General features: G+C 44.6%; 1 protein-coding gene across 6 annotated transcripts in view; it reads left to right on the forward strand.

Annotated features, from left to right (window-relative positions):
* The window catches only part of arhgef28a (Rho guanine nucleotide exchange factor (GEF) 28a), a 107,575-nt gene extending 90,161 nt beyond the window's left edge, over positions 1 to 17,414 (forward strand). For all 6 annotated transcript variants that reach the window (XM_014128070.2, XM_014128071.2, XM_045689857.1 and 3 more), the window contains 2 exons: positions 3,381 to 3,735; positions 15,180 to 17,414. In XM_014128070.2, coding sequence (XP_013983545.2) covers positions 3,381 to 3,735; positions 15,180 to 15,358 — 534 coding nt within the window. In that variant the 3' untranslated portion in view covers positions 15,359 to 17,414. The remainder of the gene's footprint in view (positions 1 to 3,380; positions 3,736 to 15,179) is intronic.
* Positions 17,415 to 20,251: the final 2,837 nt, after the last annotated feature.

Here is a 20,251-nt window from a genome sequence, read left to right on the forward strand (position 1 = left end):
TCGGCAGACCAGTCGTGATGGATTGGCAGGGCTCCGTGTCGGCAGTAAAGGGTCCAGGCCAATTGGCAAAAGAGGTATTGTAGCCCACAAATTAGCTGGTGGACCTCTTCGGCAAGCCGGGAGATGGCCTTGAGCTAGCATCGAGCTAGGCCCAACTTGTGCTTGCTTTGGGACAGAGACGTTAGCCAGGAGTAGACACTTGGACTGCAGCTACCTAGCTGCAATGATCCGGTGTAAAGGTTCAGAGCTTGCGGTAGGAATCCGGAGATGTGGTAGAGAAAAAGCAGTATGACATGCTCTGGGTTGATATCATGCTGTGCAGACTGGCAGGTATTGACCGAGCTGAGGCTGGCTGTTGTCCGAGTTAACGGTGAAGACGGCTAGCAGTGGCTAACTGAATACTAGCTAGTAGCTAGTTAGCTGGATCGCTGCTAATGGGAGTACCGGTTCTAAAGTATATAAATAGCAGTATATAAAGTATATAAATTGCAGGAGAGTATATTCAGTCTGTAGATGGAAAGTGAGATTAAAATATATACGAACGAAAACGAGGAAAACAAAAAAAACGATATTAACACAGGACAGGATAAGACAAAACACATGTCCGACTCCTACGCTATCTTGGAATTTTACAGCCTATGACACTGCCTATTATATAGGTCCTGGATGGCAGGAAGCTTGGCCCCAGTGATGTACTGGGCCTTTCGCACTACCCTCTGTAGCGCCTTACGGTCAGATGCCGAGCAGTTGCCATACCAGGCAGTGATGCAACTGGTCAGGATGCTCTCAATGGTGCAGCTGTTGAACCTTTTGAGGATATGGGGACCCATGCCAAATCTTTTCAGTCTCCTGAGTGGGGAAAGGTTTTGTCGTGCCCTCTTCACGACTGTCTTGGTATGTTTGGACCATGATAGTTCATTGGTGATGTGGACACCAAGGAACTTGAAACTCTCAACCCGATGTTAATGTCGATGTTAATGGGGGCCTGTTCGGCCTGCCTTTTCCTGTAGTCCACGATCAGCTCCTTTGTCTTGCTCACGTTGTGGGAGAGGTTGTTGTCCTGGCACCACACTGCCAGTTCTCTGACCTCCTCCCTATAGGCCGTCTCATCGTTGTCGGTGATCAGGCCTACCACCGTTGTCGTCAGCAAACTTAATGATGGTGTTGGAGTCGTGTTTGGCCACGCAGTCAGGGGTGAACAGGGAATACAGGAGGGCACTAAGTACACACCCCTGAGGGGCCCCAGTGTTAAGGATCAGCGTGGCAGACATGTTGTTTCCTACCCTTACCACCTGGGGGCGGCCCGTCAGGAAGTCCAGGATCTAGTTGCAGAGGGAGGTGTTTAGTCCCAGAGCTTTGTGGTCACTATGGTGTTGAATGCTGAGCTGTAGTCGATGAACAGCATTCTCACATAGGTGTTCCTTTTGTCCAGGTGAGAAAGGGCGGTGTGGAATGTGATTGAGATTGTGTCATCTGTGGACCTTTTGGGGTGGTATGCGAATTGGAGTAGGTCTAGAGTTTCTGGCATGATGGTGTTGATGTGAGCCATGACCAGGCTTTCAAGCACTTCATGGCTACTGACGTGAGTGCCACAGGGCTGTAATCATTTAGGCAAGTTACCTTCGCTTCCTTGGCCACAGGGAGGGACTGTGGTGGTCTGCTTGAAACATGTAGGTATTACAGACTCGGTCAGGGAGAAGTTGAAAATGTCAGTGAAGACACTTGACAGTTGGTGCGCGCATGCTTTGAGTACACGTCCTGGTAATCCATCTGGCCCCGCGGCTTTGCGAATATTGACCTGTTTAAAGGTTTTGTTCACATCGGCTACCGAGAGCGTTATTACACAGTCGTCCAGAACAGCTGGCTCTCTCATGGGTGCTTCAGTGTTGCTTGCCTCGAAGCGAGCATAAAAGGCACTTAGCTCGTCTGGTAGGCTCGCGTCACTGGACAGCTCGCGTCTGGGTTTCCCTTTGTAGTCCGTAATAGTTTTCAAGCCCTGCCACATCCGACGAGCATCAGAGCCAGTGTAGTAGGATTCAATCTTAATCCTGTATTGATGCTTTACTTGTTTGATGGTTTGATGGTCTGAGGACATAGCGGGATTTCTTATAAGCGTCTGGATTAGGCTCCCGCTCCTTGAAAGTTGCATCTCTAGCTTTTAGCTCGATGCAGATGTTGCCTGTAATCCATGGCTTCTGGTTGGGATATGTACGTACAGTCACTGTGGGGACGACGTCATCGATGCACTTATTGATGAAGCCGATGACTGTGGTGGTGTATTCCTCAATGCCATTGGATTAATCCCGGAACATATTCCAGTCTGTGCTAGCAAAACAGTCCTGTAGTGTAGCATCCGCGTCATCTGACCACTTCCATATTGAGCGAGTCACTGGTACTTTCTGCTTTAGTTTTTGCTTGTAAGCAGGAATCAGGAGGACAGAATTGTGGTCAGATTTGCCAAATGGAGGGCGGGGGAGAGCTTTTAGGATTTTTTTCCCCCCTGGTTGCACATGTGACATGCTGGTAAAAATGTGGTAAAACTGATTTTAATTTGCCTGCATTAAAGTCCCCGGCCACTAGGAGCGCCGCTTCTGGGCGAGCATTTTCATCTTTCCTTATGGCCTTATAGAGTTGGTTGAGAGTGGTCTTAGTGCCAGCTTCGATTTGTGGTGGTAAATAGATGGCTAAGAATAATACAGATGACAACTCTCTTGGTAGATTGTGTGGTCGACAGCTTATCATAAGGTACTCTACCTCAGGCGAGCAATACCTCGAGACTTCTTTAATATTAGACATCGCGTACCAGCTGTTATTGACAAAAAGACACTCACCCCCACCCCTCGTCTTATCAGAGGTAGCGTCTCTGTTCTGCCGGTGCATGGAAAATCCCGCCAGCTCTATATTGTCCTTTTCTTCATTCAGCTACATTTCGGTGAAACATAAGATGTTACAGTTTTTAATGTCCCGTTGGTAGGATAATCTTAATAGTAGGTCATCAATTTTATTTTCTAACGATTGCACGTTAGCAAGAATGGCAGGCATTGGGAGTTTACTCGCTCGCCTACGGATTCTCAGAAGGATCCTCGATCTTTTCCGGCGTCTTTTCTTCACACAAAAGGTGTGGATCTGGGCCTGTTCCAGTGAAAGCAGCATATCCTTCTCGTCGGACTCGTTAAAGGAAAACGTTTCTTCCAGTTCGCGGTGAGTAATCGCTTTTCTGATGTCCGGAAGTTATTTTCGGTCATAAGAGACGGTAGCAGCAACATTATGTACACAATAACATAATGTTGCATAATGGTTTCCCTGTATATTTATGTTCATGCTGTCATCATGGTCAGAGTTGTGTTAACATGGCATTCTTCTCCTTTATTCTCCCATAGGACTCACTTCCTGGTCAGTCCGGCGTCCATCTTGACAATGCCGGCTCAGTGTTTGTCAACGAGGCAGCGTTCACCACATCGAAGGTGCTTAACAACCGCCACGTGCACCACCACATGCAGCAGCACCAGAGAGGTGGGTCCCTGGGATACGGAGATGACCCTCGAGCCCACAACAGCCTGAACACCATACTGGCCCGCTCCAGCCAGAGACACACGCTCCAACCCCTCTCCCTCTCCAAGGCTCCCCCGCTCCACCCTGACACAAACACACCCCAGTGCTGGGCGGGGGGTGCCGGTGTCACTGGGTACCTCTACACAACCTCAGGTAGACAGGGGACAGAGCACACACCCAACGGTAAGACCCAGCTCAGTAAAGTTGTGTGAATCCATGTCTGTTAAAGAGATTTGTTTATTCTCTAATCCTAAATACAGGATGAATTCAGGCTTTCTCTGCTGAATTTGACTGATAACACACAGGATGATATGATGGGATCTGTCATTGACTGCTAAATACCATATAACTACATGTGGCATCAGCAATATAACAGAATATTTTTCTCCTGTATCTTTCTCTCTCTCTATCTCTCTCTCTCTCTCTCTCTCGCTCTGTCTGTCTGTCTGTCTGTGATAACACATGATATCATGAGTCCTACCTGCTACCTGTGAGAGAGTAAACACAACCTTTGTACACACACACACACACACACACACACACACACACACACACACACACACACACACACACACACACACACACACATGTGAAAGCAAATATAATTCAGCACACTACAGCATGCAGCTGTGGTGGTTGATGTATGACACACACATACGCACCCCACACACACACCCCACAAGGCTGTCTCAGTTTCCGTAGAGATGTGAGGCCTTGTTTGTTCTTCTTTCCCAGTTAATCAGTGTCTTCTGGCAAAGAAACCCCCTCAACCCTGACCCCCCCCCACTCCGCCCACGACCACCTCCACCAGCACCGGCCCCTTTCTCGCTTAGGAGAGAGAAAAAAAATCTATGTTTTCTCTATCTATCGCGCGTCGGGGGCCGGGGCGGACAACAGCTAGTGGATCACAGCTCAGAGCCCCATGGCTGATGGGTTGGAACATTGATCTGAAAAATCTTTACAAAACTCATTACAGCACGATTTGTCATCGCAGGAGGAGGAGGAGGAGGGGAGGAAGGGATGAGAGATGCACACACATATTCATCTGTATTTAACTGCTGACGTGTCAGCCGACATCTGTCTGCGTCTATGTGCCTCACAGGTTTCAACTGTTATACCTCACTGGTGTAACATGTACATTACACCAGTGAGGTGAAAGTATTACTAGCTATAATGAGGGCCACGTGTTGAATATACACTAGAAGGGATGCTCCTGTTTTAATGGCCTGTTTAATGGTTTTCGCTATAGTAAATATCAGTAAAACAGGCTGCTGCATTGTTTACTAAAGATTGCGACCAGAGCACAATCTCTCTCCATCGATCGCCTTATTATCCCCTACTGTTATTGACCACACATGAGCCACCGTAGAATCACAGTCTCTTGTCAATAAGACAGAGGTGTGGATACTTCTAACCCCATCTACCACAGGGCCTGATCATACCTGACATCTTACCCACAATGCATCCCTCTGCGACCCCAGACAGTCCCCATAACGCACTGCTCCTGTCCAGTTAGAGATGTACAGTATGTTATCTGACAGGTCAGCAGGATTGACGGATGTTCAAATAAAATGTTATTTTTCACATGCGCCGAATACAACAGGTGTAGATTTTACTATGAAATGCTTACTTACGAGCCCTTTCCCAACAATGCATAGTTAAAAAGTAAGAAAAGTGTAATACAATAACAAGACTATATACAAGGAGTACTGGTTCTGAGTCAATGTGCAGGGGCACGAGATAATTGAGGTAATATGTACTGTACATGTGGGTAGGGTTAAAAGTGACTAGGTAATCAGGATAGATAATAAACAGAGTAGCAGCAGTGTACAGTATGTGAAGGGTGTGAAAGTGTGTCTATTCTATTTGTGAGTGTGGCGTCAAAATGCGTGTGTGTGTGTGTGTGTGTGTGTGTGTGTGTGTGTGTGTGTGTGTGTGTGTGTGTGTGTGTGTGTGTGTGTGTGTGTGTGTGTGTGTGTGTGTGTGTGTGTATGGAATCCAGTAAATGTGCATAGAGCCGGTGCAAGAAAGTTGGTGCAAATAAAAACGGGGTCAATGCAAATAGTCAGGGTAGCCATTTGATTAACTGTTCAGCTGTCTTATGACTTGGAGGTAGAAGCTGTTCAGGAGCCTTTGCTCTCCGGTACCGCTTGCCGTGTGGTAGCAGAGAGAACATACTATGACTTGGGTGGCTGGAGTCTTTGACAATTTTTAGGGCCTTCCTCTGACACCGCCTGGTATAGAGGTCCTGGATGGCAGGGAGCTCAGCCCCAGTGATGTACTTGGCCGGGCCATACTCACTACCTTCCGTAGCACCTTATGGTCGGATGCCAAGCAGTTGCCATACCAAGGGGTGATACAGCCAGTCAATATGCTCTCAATGATGCAGCTGTAGAATGTTTTGAAGATCTGAGGGCCCATGCCAAATCTTCTCAGCATCCTGAGGGGAGGAGGCATTGTCGTGCTCTCTTCACGACTGGTTTGGTGTGTTTGGACCATGATAGGTCCTTAGTGATTTGGACACTGAGGAACTTGAAGCTCTTGACCTGCTCCACTACAGCCCCATCCATGTGACTAACCGGTGCCCCCGCACATTGACTCTGTACCGGTACCCCCTGTATATAGCCTCGCTTGTTATTTTACTGCTGCTGTTTAATAAATGTTTTCCCTTTTAATTTCTGTTTTTTACTTAACACTTATTTTCTATTTTTTTTAAACTTCTTAAAGCATTGCTGGTTAAGGGCTTATAATTAAAACTTTTTCGGGATCAGTGTCCCTTCCATGGGACAGTTGAGTTAGCGTAGGCTAATGCGATTAGCATGAGGTTGTAAGTAACAAGAATATTTCCCAGGACATAGACAAATCTGATATTGGCAGAAAGCTTAAATTCTTGTTAATCTACCTGCACTGTCCAATTTACAGTAGCTATTACAGTGAAGGAATACCATGCTATTGTTTGAGGAGAGTGCACAATTTTGAACATAAAAAGTTATTAATAAACAAATTAGCCATATTTGGGCAGTCTTGACACAAATTTTTTAACAGAAATGCAATGGTTCATTTGATCAGTCTAAAACTTTGCACACACACACATACACACACACACACACACACACACACACACACACTGCTGCCATCTAGTGGCCACAATGTCTATTGCACCTAGGCTGGAATAATACATTATGGCCTTTCTCTTACATTTCAAAGATGATGGTACAAATAAAATACAAAATAAAGTTTTTTTTTTTTCTTTGTATTATCTTTTACCAGATCAATTGTGTTATATTCTCCTACATTCCTTTCACATTTCCACAAACTTCAAAGTGTTTCCTTTCAAATGGTACCAAGAATGTGCATATTCTTGCTTCAGGGCCTGAGCTACAGACAGTTAGATTTGAGTATGTCATCTCAGGCGAAAATTAAAAAAAATGGGCGGATCCTTAAGAGGTTTTTTAAGGTCTACTCCTGTTGTATTCGACGCATGTGACAAATAACATTTGATTTGGATTGGGGGTGTGCTCGGTCCTCCATTTCCTGTAGTCCACGATCAGCTCCTTTGTCTTGCTGACATTGAGGGAGAGATTGTTGTCCTGGCACCACACTTATCATTGTCGATGATCAGGCCTACCACCGTCGTGTCATCTGCAAACTTACCAATGACCTGCCGCTGGCATTAAACAAAGCATATGTGTCCATGTATGCTGATGATTAAACCATATACGCATCGGCAACCACAGCTAATGAATTCACTGAAACCCTTAACAAAGAGTTGCAGTCTGTTTTGGAATGGTTGGCCAGAAATAAACTGGTCCTGAACATCTCTAAATCTAAGAGCATTGTATTTGGTGCAAATCATTCCCTTAGCTCTAGACTTCAGCTGAATCTGGTAATGAATGGTGTGGCTGTTGAACAAATTGAGGAGACTAAATTACTTGGCGTTACCTTAGATTGTAAACTGTCATAGTCAAAACGTATAGATTCAATGGTAGTAAAGATGGGGAGAGGTCTGTCCATAATAAAGAGATGCTCTGCTTTTTTGACACCTCACTCCAAAAAGCAAGGCCTGCAGGCTCTAGTTTTGTCTAATCTGGATTATTGTCCAGTTGTGTGGTCGAGTGCTGCAAGGAAAGACCTAGTTAAGCTGCAGCTGGCCCAGAACAGAGCATCACGTCTTGCTCTTTATTGTAATCAGAGGGCTGATATAAATACAATGCATGCCAGTCTCTCTTGGCTAAGAGTTGAGGGGAGACTGACTGCATTACTTATTTTTATAAAAACATTAAAGTGTTGAAAATCCCAAATGGTTTGCTTAGGGAATTTACACACAGCTCTAACACACACACTTACCCCACCAGACATGCCACCAGGGGTCTTTTCACAGTCCCCAAATCCAGAACAAATTTAAGAAAGTGTACAGTATTGTGTAGAGCCATTATTGCAATGAACTCCGTTCCGTCTTATTGCGCAAGTGAACAGCAAACCTGGTTTCAGAAAAAAGATAAAGCAACACCTCATGGCAAAACACATCTCCCCTATTTGATCAAGACCGTTTGTGTGTATGTATTGATATGTAGGCACATTTTTTCAATTGATGTAGTTCTGTCCTTGAGGTGTTCTTGTCTATTAATGTTCTGTATTGTCATGTTTCATGTTTTGTGTGGACCCCAGGAAGAGTAGCTGCTCCTTGTGCAACAGCTAATGGGGATCCTAATAAAATACCAAATACCAAATGATGGTGTTGGAGTCATGCCAGCCACGCAGTCGTGGGTGAACAGGGAGTACAGGAGGGGCCCCTCTGTTGAGGGTCAGCGTGGCGGATGTGTTGTTGCCTTCCCTCACCACCTGGGGTCAGCCTTTCAGGTTGTCCAGGATCCAGTTGCGGAGGGAGGTGTTCAATCCCAGGATTCTTAGCTTAGTGATGAGCTTGGAGGGCACTATGGTGTTGAAGGTGTTACTTTTGTCCAGATGGGAAAGGGCAGGTTGGAGTGCGTCATCTGTGAATCTGTTGGGGCGGTATGCGAATTGGACTGGATCCAAGGTGTCTGGAATGATGGTGTTGATGTGAGCCATGACCAGCCTGTCAAAGCATTTCATGGCTACAGATGTGAGTTGACAGGGCGATTGTCGTTTAGACAGGCTACTTTGACATTCCCTTGGCACAGGGACTATGATGGTCAGCTTGAAACATGTTGGTATTACAGACTGGGTCAGGGAGAGTTTGAAAATGTCACTGAAGACACTTGCCAGCAGGTCAGCGCATGCTCTGAGAACGCGTCCTGGTAATCCGTCTGGCCCTGCGGACTTGTGAATATTAACCTATTTAATGTTATTACTTACATTGGCTATGGAGAGTGTGATCCCACAGTCATCCAGAGCAGCTGGTGCTCTCATGCATGGTTCAGTGTTGCTACCCTCGAAGCGTGCAAAGAAGGCATTTAGCTCGTCTGGTAGGCTCGCGCCACTGGGCAGCTTGCGGCTGGGTTTCCCTTTGTAATCCGTGATTGTTTGCAAGCCCTGCCACATCTGACGAGCGTCAGAGCTGGTATAGTAGGATTCGATCTTAGTCCTGTATTGATGCTTTGCCTGTTTGATGGGTGTAGCAGGATTTATTATAAGCGTTCGGATTAGTGTCCCGCTGCTTGAATGGTGTCTGCATCCCAAATGACACCCTATTCCCTATTTAGCACACTACTTTTGACCATCCTTAGGGGTCTGTTCAAAAGTAGGACACTTTATAGGATATAGGGTTCCTTTTGGGACGCATATGTTGTCTTCCCTCTCAAGGAGTTCATTCTCCTCCACACTCTTCCATTCTTCCACTATAAACACTACATGACCAAAAGTATGTGGACACCTGCTTGTCGAACATCTCATTCCAAAATCATCGGCATTGATATGGATTTGGTCCCCCCTTTGCTGCTATAACAGCCTCAACTCTTCTGGGAAGGCTTTCCGCTAAATGTTGACTTGGAACATTGCTGCGGGGACTTAATACCATTCAGCTACAAGGGCATTAGTGAGGTCGAGCACTGATGTTAGGTGAGATCGGGCCTTGCTTGCCCTCGACGGTCCAATTCATCCCAAAGGTGTTTGATGGGTTTGAGGTCAGGGTCTGTGCAGGCCAGTCAAGTTCTTCCACACCGATCTCGACAAAACATTTCTGTATGGACCTTGCTTTGTGCATCGGGACATTGTCATGCTGAAACAGGACCAGTCACCAAACTGTTACCACAAAGTTGGAAGCACAGAGTCATCTAGAATTTCTAGAATAGTATGCTGTAGCGTTAAGATTTCCCTTCACTGGAACTAAGAGGCCTAGCCCGAACCATGAAAAACAGCCCCAGACCATTATTCCTCCTCCACCAAACTTTACAGTTGGCACAATGCATTGGCAACAATTTCATTATGCTTTTTTGCCGACGTTTACTGACACTAGCCATATTCAACGGGTGTTGTACACTTTAGCTTAAGACATGTAGCTAGCTAGGTAAAAAATGAACCTAGCTAGGTAAATAACGTGTAAGGTCACACACGTCACGTAACGTTAGCGAGTTAAACAACAATGAACATTGTGCCAAATCATGTCATTACTACCCTGCATGAATCTCCTGGGAGCTAACCAACCAGGTTCAATGTTAGCTAGCTAACATTAGGCTCTAACTAGCAAAGCAAACGGCTCTAGGACACAAATGATAACGTCATACACGTAACGTTAGCTAGGGAGCTAGCTAGCTAACAGTACACTTTAGCTTGAAATGAAACCACTTTCTGTCAAAATTAGACACGTGTTATATCTGCGTTCAATAGGATTACAAACACAGACTGACCAGCTCTTCTATATGGCAGACCAATCCAAACTCCTCTCTCGGCATGTGTAACCGATGTGAAATGGCTAGTTAGTTAGCGGTGGTGCGCGCTAATAGCGTTTCAATCGGTGACGTCACTCGCTCTGAGACTTGAAGTAGGCTTGCCCCTTGCGTTGCAAGGGCCGCGGCTTTTGTGGCGCGATGGGTAACGATGCTTCGTGGGGTGTCAGTTGTTGATGTGTGCAAGGGTCCCTGGTTCGAGCCCAGGTTGGGGCGAAGAGAGGGACGGAACCTACACTGTTACACATGTTTAGTCCACTCATTATCTCAGCCAATCATGGCTAGTGGGAAGGTTGGTGTCTGTTTCTGTGGCTTAACCAACAAGGCTCACAATTTAACTATTTTATTTGTATTTACAGATGGCATACAAGTTTGTTATTAAGGCACATGAAAGTTCACATGTTCCAGAAGGCATTTCTGCCTAAAAACGCATTTTGACAAAAAAACAACAACATTCAAATAAATGTCTCTCCTGTGAAGTCGTAACTTGCGACATACGCCTTGTTTCCTGAAATGGGTCACATATAAAACATACATTATACTTACAGTGAAGCCGCTCGACCATCTACATCACATTAGTCATCTAACAGAATCCCATCCACATACTTTTGTATGTACAGTGTGTCTCACCTTCTTACCTTCTATTGATCTCATAGACGGTATAAGATCTAACCACAATTCATTACTATTTCATGCATTGTATTTGGTGGTATACTGTATTAGTGCACTCTGAGTCTGTATACGATCCCACATCACAGAACTCTCACATCCCACAACTAGAATAGCTTCCAGGAAACCAATATCTCACCTTGAATATTTTTTATATAATGTTTATTTATCTAGTATTTGATCCAAAAAAAGGTCTTATTTCAGATGGAAATCCTCCATATCTTGCTCAGAGCTATCAGAAGTTTGATTCTATTTCTCATCCTCACCTCCAGGTGTGGACTGTTCTGCTCCCTCACACAGGGCCTTTGGGATTGTTCCCTCTCTCAGGATTTCCATAATGTCATCCTACACAGTGATAATGGAAAAACTGGAAAGACTGAATTTCCTGAAACAACTTATGATCCAATGATTCCAATCAGATATTCTCATCTCGCCTAGCTGTTGAATAATTATGGCCTTTTGAAAATAAGTAATGTACCAGAATACTAGTTTGCGTCTGAAAAGAAAGATGTTATAAAAGCTATGAAGATCAGTGCTCACTATGACGGTGTAGTGAGTTACTGTACTGGACCCATAGAAATAGAATCTCATTGTAGTTCTGTGAGTGTACCTTAGTGTGAAGATCATCCTGAGGCATTTTAATGAATTGACAAGCCTCCTGACATTACACGTGGTGTTAAATTCATTCAAAATATCCCATTGCATTTTATGTCACTGATTTGAACAGTAAATCCCTTCTATTGCATTTCCAAAATGTCCTCCATTTCTTGTAGCCTTCCGATCAGTCTGACCCACGTCCCTGTGAGGAGTGTAGTGACAAGTGAGAAAGTCTGTGTCCTATGGCTTTACAGTACAGCCCCGTCTATCAGAACCCAGTGAAAAGCCTAAGATCATGGCTAACAGTGGCATGCACTCACGCACGCACATACACACACACACACACACACCAGTGGTATTTAGACAGTCTGACACATTCTGGGGCGGCAGGTAGCCTAGTGGTTAGAGCGCTGGGCCAGTAACTGAAAGGTTTGCTGGATCGAATCCCCTAGCTGACAAGGTAAAAATCTGTCGTTCTGCATCTGAACAAGGCACTGTTCCTCGGTAGGCTGTCATTGTAAATAAGAATTTGTTCTTAACTGACTTGCCTAGTGAAATAAAGGTTCAATTAAAATTAAACAATTCCTATGGGAACACAATAAGGCGATTTATAGACCACACCATCTTTTACCACAGCCACAACAGCACACCTACTGCTAGACAGTATCCACCCCTCTGGATGTAACTCACCCCACCTAATGATCTAATGGTCGAACACTCCCTTCACTCACTCCAAGGCCATGGCTATGCACCTGTCCTACGCATGCACACACACACACACACACACAAGCGCACACTTGCGTGTGCACGTACATGCACACATGTGCACAAATGCATGCATGCCACAGGTTGTTGGTGGCACCTTAATTGGGGAGGACGGGCTCGTGGTAATGGCTGGAGCGGAATAGGTGGAATGGTGTCAAATACATTGAACACCCGGTTTCCATTTCTTTGATGTCATTCCATTTGCTCCGTTCCAGACATTATTATGAGCCGTCCTCCCCTCAGAGGCCTCCTGTGATGCACGCATCAACACAAACACAGAGACACACACACACTCTCCCTCCTTCCTCATTCTGAGGGCCCCATCTGGGCTTGCAGGTGTCATTTTTGTTCCTAATGATAATGATGACAGTGCCAAAATGACAACAGTCAGTGAAACTCTCTTTTTTTTATCAATGGCTGAACTGAGGCTGTGTTATTCATTGAATCTCTTGTGCTGGGAGGAAACAGGACACTACTGCATGCAGCTGCAGTGGTTGATGTATCACACACACACACACACACACACACACACACACACACACACACACACACACACACACACACACACACACAGCTGCAGGGGTTTATGTATGACACACCCACACACACATCCACACACAGCTGCGGTCGTTGATGTATGACACACACACCCCCCTACACACAGCTGCGGTGGTTGATGTATGTAGTTAGAGAGGAGATGGATGAGGCTCAACAATTTTAGGATGAACTCATTATAGTGGGCAGTCAGCCGGGTCCATCCTGATGGGCTATTTATCTAGCTAGCTGTTCTATTATTTTATATTTTCTTTCCTGTTCGGTTTCTCTTCATCCCTCTTTCTCCTTTGTCGTTCCCTCCTTCCCTTCTCTCCTCTGGCTCTGTGTGTTTCGCTTAAAATTATTATTGTTCATGTCTGGCTGTTGTATGTGAGAGAGATAGTTAAAGGTCCAATGCAGCCATTTCTATCTCAATATCAAATACATTCTGGATAACAATGAAATAGATTTGATTGTTTTCAATTAAAATGGTACAAAATAAACGAAAAAAGCTTAAGCAACAATTTTGGTAGGACTACTGCTATGCGATTAACCAAAATGTCAATTCTTTTTTTTGTTTTTTAAATAACTAATTGACCGACGTTGGTTCAATTATTTCAATTCCATTTCGTTCCGGTTTTTTTTCTGAGAGCTCAATGCGCACCTTGCACTGCAGTTTCTCTAGAGATAAATCATATCATGCCCAAACTGTGCGATGTAGTAGGGATTTTCCAACAGATGTTCTACATAGTTTAGGGCAGAAAACGTTATAATGAACTAAAATGACCATAATCCATCGCGTGGCTACTTGTCCGGTCTGTGTTTCGTTCACCTCATGTCCACCAGATGCATGAAACTCTTTGGGTTCCGGCGGAAGTCAATCATTGTCAATGGAGAAGTCCGCAATGCTACGTTGGGGGTGACGCGCTAGGCTAGCCAGCCGTAACCGGGAGACCCATGAGGCGGCGCACAATTGGCCCAGCGTCATCCTGTTTCGAGGAGGGTTTCGCCTGCCGGGATGTCCTTGTCCCATCGCGCTCTAGCGATTCTTTGTGGCGGGCCTGGTGCCCTACAAGCTGACTTCAGTCGCCAATTGTACGGTGTTTCCTCCGACACATTGGTGTGGCTGGCTTCCGGGTTAAGCGAGCAGTGTGTCATGAATCAATGTTCTACACTGCTTCTTGACACACTGCTCGCTTAACCCGGAAGCCAGCCACACCAATGTGTCGGAGGAAACACCGTACAACTGGCGACCGAAGTCTGCTTCTTGACACACAGGGTCGTGTTTCGGAGGACGCATGGCTCTCGACCTTCGCCTCTCCCGAGTCCGTATGGGATAAGACTGTTAACTACCAATTGGATATCACGAAATTGGAGAGAAAAAGGGGGAAAAGTACAAAAAACTACAACAAAGTATGTTGAATGGTTATAAGTGATAAGCAGTTACAGCATTCAACCCACATAATACATAGTGCATTTAATGATTAAAAAAAATATTCTAACCGAAACCAAATTCAAAAAGCACTAATCGCTCAGCACTAGCTAGGACTGTCTGGGAGTGGTCTGAGTGGGGAGGGGAAAACTGAAAACTAGCTGTTATTGGCAGAGAGGTTTGGAACTCTCTTTTTTATCGGACTATTAACTAATTTACCACCTGGTGATGTCACCAGCCAGGCCAAAACTCCATCCCACCAATTTCAGGTGGTCTTTTCATACCGCTCGTACACTAAAAGGGCATTATCATAATTTTCACAATTTCACAGTATTATTCCAATCTCACGGTGTGGAAATATATATAAAAAAATCACGTACTGGGCCTTTAATGCTGGTGGTTGGTTAAGTTTGAATATCTATGATTAATATCTATGATTAATTGCTTAAAGGGATACTTCATCCAAATTACATAATGGTTTCCGATTGACAAGGTATGAATCCATGCTTTGGTTTAGTTTCCCTGGCACTGTTTCTACTTGCTAACATTTTAGCATTTGTGGCACAAATCCCATTCAAGTCATGGGACCGATATTAGCATTTTTCGCAGTATGTTCAAATCATCTATAAGTACGTTTTATTTTTGCTTCACAATTCATTGTAGATACTTTTGTGTCATTTTGTAATATGTGTCATTTTGTATTATGAGTGAACTATCTCTTTAATATTAATGAATATAATCATAATGTATTTATACCCATACAGATATAAACACACACAGCTATGTGAGGGAGACGTGGTCCTCGACGGCAACTGTGGCTGGACAGTTTCAGGGTGTACCTCACCATGGCGACCACCAACTGGTCCTCTCCTCCTTAGTCCCCCTGGAGACGGAGAGTGGGGATGGGGAGGAGGGGGGAGAGGAGAACATTGTGTACCTCTGAGGCTGGACAGACAGACCCTAAGCCCTCTGGTTCAAATCCAGGGCTCAAAAGACTTTATATGAATTTAGTAAGGCTCGGAATCACAGACTGGATTGACTTTGATGGCTCAGACTGGATAGTAAATAGCTAGGCCAGGTTTAAAGAAGAACCAGATCTGGCACATGTAAAGTAATCTCCCGTCCCCATCATGCTTTGCCTCTCTGCCCTCCATGTTCTGAGCCAGGTGCCCTCCATATGTGTCTCCAAGTGTTGTCTGTGAGAGAGACTTTTATACTGCTATATGTATATATTTGTCAATGAATGTACAGTGTGTGTTTATCCGTCTCTGTTTAGAGTTCAGCTCCAGGTTTGCCACCGGGCCTTTGTGCCTGAGGCCCTCCGTTGACATAATCAATTTCTCTGTTTCCCCTGCCCAACCCTACTGCAGTGCCTTCCCCCTTTTTCCTCACCCCTGTATCAGTCTCCATCTCTTTGTTTCCCTGGCCCACACTGCCCTAAGTCTGCTTCAGTCTACCTCTCTCTGTCCCTCCCTTGTCCTTTAGCCCCCATCTCTCCAGCGCTATTTATTAGGCTCTCCCCAAATGAAATGGCGTCTACTCTGTTACCACAGGGAGAAAAAGAGAGAGCAGAGGGTCAGATATCACTAAAAAGGCTGAATCTCTCCAGTCGGTCAGTGGTTGATTGTCTAGTGACGGAATAAACTGCTGCTCGCACATTCATCAGACAAGCTCTATTTACAAGGCGAGCAGGATGCGGTAAACACATTAGATGTGAAGGATGAGGTGAAATGCCATGATCAGAAGGGATTTGGTGTGTTTCTCAGCCTGTCTGACTCTGGCTACGCCTTTGTTTTCATCTGAAGGACTTGTGATTTTTAAGGAATAATGTTGTGACCGTAGCAATCCATCAATGATACAGTAGAGTACACTGCACTACTACCACCTATGTGAAGTACAGATTTTATTAGGGTCAACTGCATATCGTGGTCAAAAACCATAGGGCAGAAACATTCCTATACTGTATGTTCAATGAACTTTTAAGTATTACATCTGTGACAAAGTGCACTCTATATGTAAACAATACTTTGGATGTAAATGATACCAAATATGTCAAAATTTGATTTGTTCTTTATGATTATTATGATTATTTTTTTTATATTGTTTTCAAGGCACATATTTCATAGCACGTTGTTTCTTGTAGTCTGTGTTCAGTCATTTACAATTTTGTCTGACATATAGTTACTATATTAGCAAAGTCTACGTGTCAGTAGTAGTTGGGTAGTCAGCCTGGTATCAGTAAAAAGCATCATATTGTGATGCTTTTTAGCAAAAGCATCACAATATGATGCATGGCAATGATATTGTAATGGGTTAGTAAGCTATGGTTGAAGGATGACTGATGAAATTAATCTTGTACGCACTTAAGAGGTGACCTTGCTTTTTACTAAGAGCTGTACCATTGCACTTGAATATTCATGTTCTACTTTAGTGCCAATATGTTTTGTTTTTTTAATGACCATTGAGATGTCCTGAAAGTCAGGCTTTAGCTGTCCTACAGCCACCATTAAAAACACAAATAAAAACAAAACGTTAGACCTAAAGGACATTGTAGGGTGTGTCCTGAATGGTTAACTATTCCCTATATAGTGTTCTAAGTTTCACCATGGCCCATGGGGCTCTGGTCAAAGTGTGAAAAATATAGAGAATACTGTGCCATTTGGAAGTCAGCCATAGTATGTAGTTATACACAAGGGTATTGTAATAGGTAGCTTTATCTACGTACATATAAAACAGCACAATGGTTATGTTCAGATTTTGTTGTCAATACTATGTGATACAGTCGATTACTTTTATGTCTATATTTCACTGCCTTCATTTGTTTATAGTCGATGAGCTTTATCGTTGTTTTATAGTACTCCTTGTTGGGTTATGTTATGTTGTAAGTTGGATTTGTCTGTAGTGCATCATAACACGGACATATGGTTATGTACATTTCATCTTGTTTACATCATTACTCTGTAGTAGATATCTTGGAATATAAATGCTAATCATTTCTATGTGTTTGTGTTGTTATTATACAGATTCTTCTGAATCAGAATGTAACAGGAGGGTAAAGCCATAGAAATAGGTAGAGAATTCATTCAAATTCTATGGGTAAAACCACCAAACTGACAACCCTTTCAATTCATACACTGTAACACTAGCTCAGTCATGTTGACTTGACTGAGAGAGTTCTGTATACCAGTCAATGGTTTGTGCCTGTTATTGGAATATGTTATATGGGGATAGATGGTGTTCATCTGGCCCAGTCATCCGCCCTATACAGACATGTACAAACACAGACACCTTGATGAAACGACACACAGGTGGCAGGTGGCAAGCCAGCAGGTGCATGAAAGTCATTGCTTCACTTTCTGGCTCTAAGGTTAGTATGACATGCCTGCCTGTCTCCCTAAACATGAATAAGATATACAACAGCCAGCTACCCCCCCCCCCCACCACCTTCTCGCTCTACCCCTCCCTCTCCCTTATTTTCCCCTCCTATAATCTCTCCTGGGAGTGAAGTTGGAGGGTAGTAGAAGAGGACTTATCTTTTTTGCTGACCTTGATGGGTTTGTTTAGTCCCAGTGTTTGATCTCCTTCTATTCTCCAGGTAGCCTCTTTCGTGTTTCCACTGTTTCCATTAGCCTTATTTCCCAATAGCCAGCTCTGCAGCTCAAACTGAGATTAGTCTTTGCAATATCAGCGCTTTCAGCCTCTGGTGGCATACCTAGTCTAATTGGATTTGCGTGGGTGCGTGCGGCATAGGATTGTTGTACTGTATCAGTATGTTGAAGCTGGAGCAGAAAGCGAGAGTAGCATGAAAATGAAAATGTTCCTTTATTTTAGTTTAACTCTCCAGAACCTTCACAAAGGGACTCGCTTCCAGATGTTACCATGGCAACCTGGCAGGGGCTGCCTAAGGGAGTGAAGCGGAAGGAGAGGCTGGAGAACTGTGTAAGAGTGTGTGTGTGCACAAATGTGTGTGTGTGTTCACAAATGTGTGTGTGTGTGTGTGTGTGCGTGCGTGTGTTCACTAGAGCAGCATGCAGGTCTGAATAAAGATGAGCTCTCAATGGGGGACTGACACAAACACAGACAATGGAAATATTAAAGGGAAAACATTGTTAGGCTGGTAACTGCTGAGACCAAAGTTGCTAGTGGCAATACAGTATCAATCAATCAAATGTATTTATTAAGTCCTTCTGACATCAGCTGATGTCACAAAGTGCTGTACAGAAACCCAGCCGAAAACCCCAAACAGCAAGCAATGCAGGTGTAGAAGCACGGTGGCTAGGAAAAACTCCCTAGAAAGGCCAGAACCTAGGAAGAAACCTAGAGAGGAACCAGGCTATGAGGGGTGGCCAGTCCTCTTCTGGCTGTGCCAGGTGGAGATTATAACAGAACATTGCCAAGATGTTCAAATGTTCATAAATGACCAGCAGGGTCAAATAATAATAATCACAGTGGTTGTCGAGGGTGCAACAGGTCAGCACCTCAGGAGTAAATGTCAGTTGGCTTTACATAGCCGATCATTCAGAGAATCTCTACCGCTCCTGCTGTCTCTAGAGAGTTGAAAACAGCAGGTCTGGGACAGGTAGCACATCCGGTGAACAGGTCAGGGTTCCATAGCCGAAGCAGAACAGTTGAAACTGGAGCAGCAGCACGGCCAGGTGGACTGGGGACAGCAAGGAGTCATCAGGCCAGGTAGTCCTGAGGCATGGTCCTAGGGCTCAGGTCTCTCTCTCTCTCCTCTCTCTCTCTCTCTCTCTCTCTCTCTCTGCATCTGAAAGAGAGAGAGAGAGAGTGTATTTAAATTCACACAGGACACTGGTTAAGATCGGAGAAATACTCCAGATATAACAGATAATAGCCCCCCGACACATAAACTACTGCAGCATAAATACTGGAGGCTGAGACAGGAGGGGTCGGGAGACACTGTGGGCCCATCCGACGATACCCCGGACAGGGCCAAACAGGCAGGATATAGGGAAACCTTCAACCACCAACTTACCATCCTGAGACAAGGCCGAGTATAGCCCACAAAGATCTCCACCACGGCCCAACCCAAGGGGGGGCGCCAACCCGGACAGGAAGATCACGTCAGTGACTCAACCCACTCAAGTGACGCACCCCTGAGTATCTGAGTCTGACAGTTAGGTTTCTGATGGATTAGCTACTTTAGCATTACAGCGTCATGTTAATATGAACAAAAATATAAACACAACACAATGTAAAGTGTTGGTCCCATGTTTCATGAGCTAAAATAAAAGATCCCAGAAAATGTGCATATGCACAAAAAGCGTATTTCTCTTAGATTTTGTGCAAAAATGTGTTTACATCCCTGTTAGTGAGTATTTCTCCTTTGCCAAGATAGTCCATCTGCCTGACAGGTGTGGCATATCAAGGAACTGGTTAAACACCATGATCATTACACAGGTGCACCTTAATCTGAGGTCAGTCAAAGGCTACTCTAAAATGTGCAGTTTTGTAACACAACATAATGCAATTGACATGCTGACTGCAGCAATGTCCACCAGAGCTATTGACAGATAATTTAATGTTTTCTCTACCATAAGTTGCCTCCAAAGTCATTTTAGAGAATTTGGCAGTACGTCCAACCAGACCACATGTATGGCTTCGTGTGGGCGAGCGGTTTGCTGATGTCAACGTTGTGCATAGAGTGCCCCATGGTGGCGGTGGGGTTATGGTATGGGCAGACATAAGCTACGAACACAATTGCATTTTATCGATGGCAATTTGAATGCACAGAGATACCGTGACGAGATCCTGAGGCCCATTGTCGTGCCATTCATCTGCCGCCATCCCCCCATGTTTCAGCATGATAATGCAC

This window comes from Salmo salar, chromosome ssa11 (genome assembly GCF_905237065.1).
Source record: "Salmo salar chromosome ssa11, Ssal_v3.1, whole genome shotgun sequence".
NCBI classification, from domain to species: Eukaryota; Metazoa; Chordata; class Actinopteri; order Salmoniformes; family Salmonidae; genus Salmo; species Salmo salar.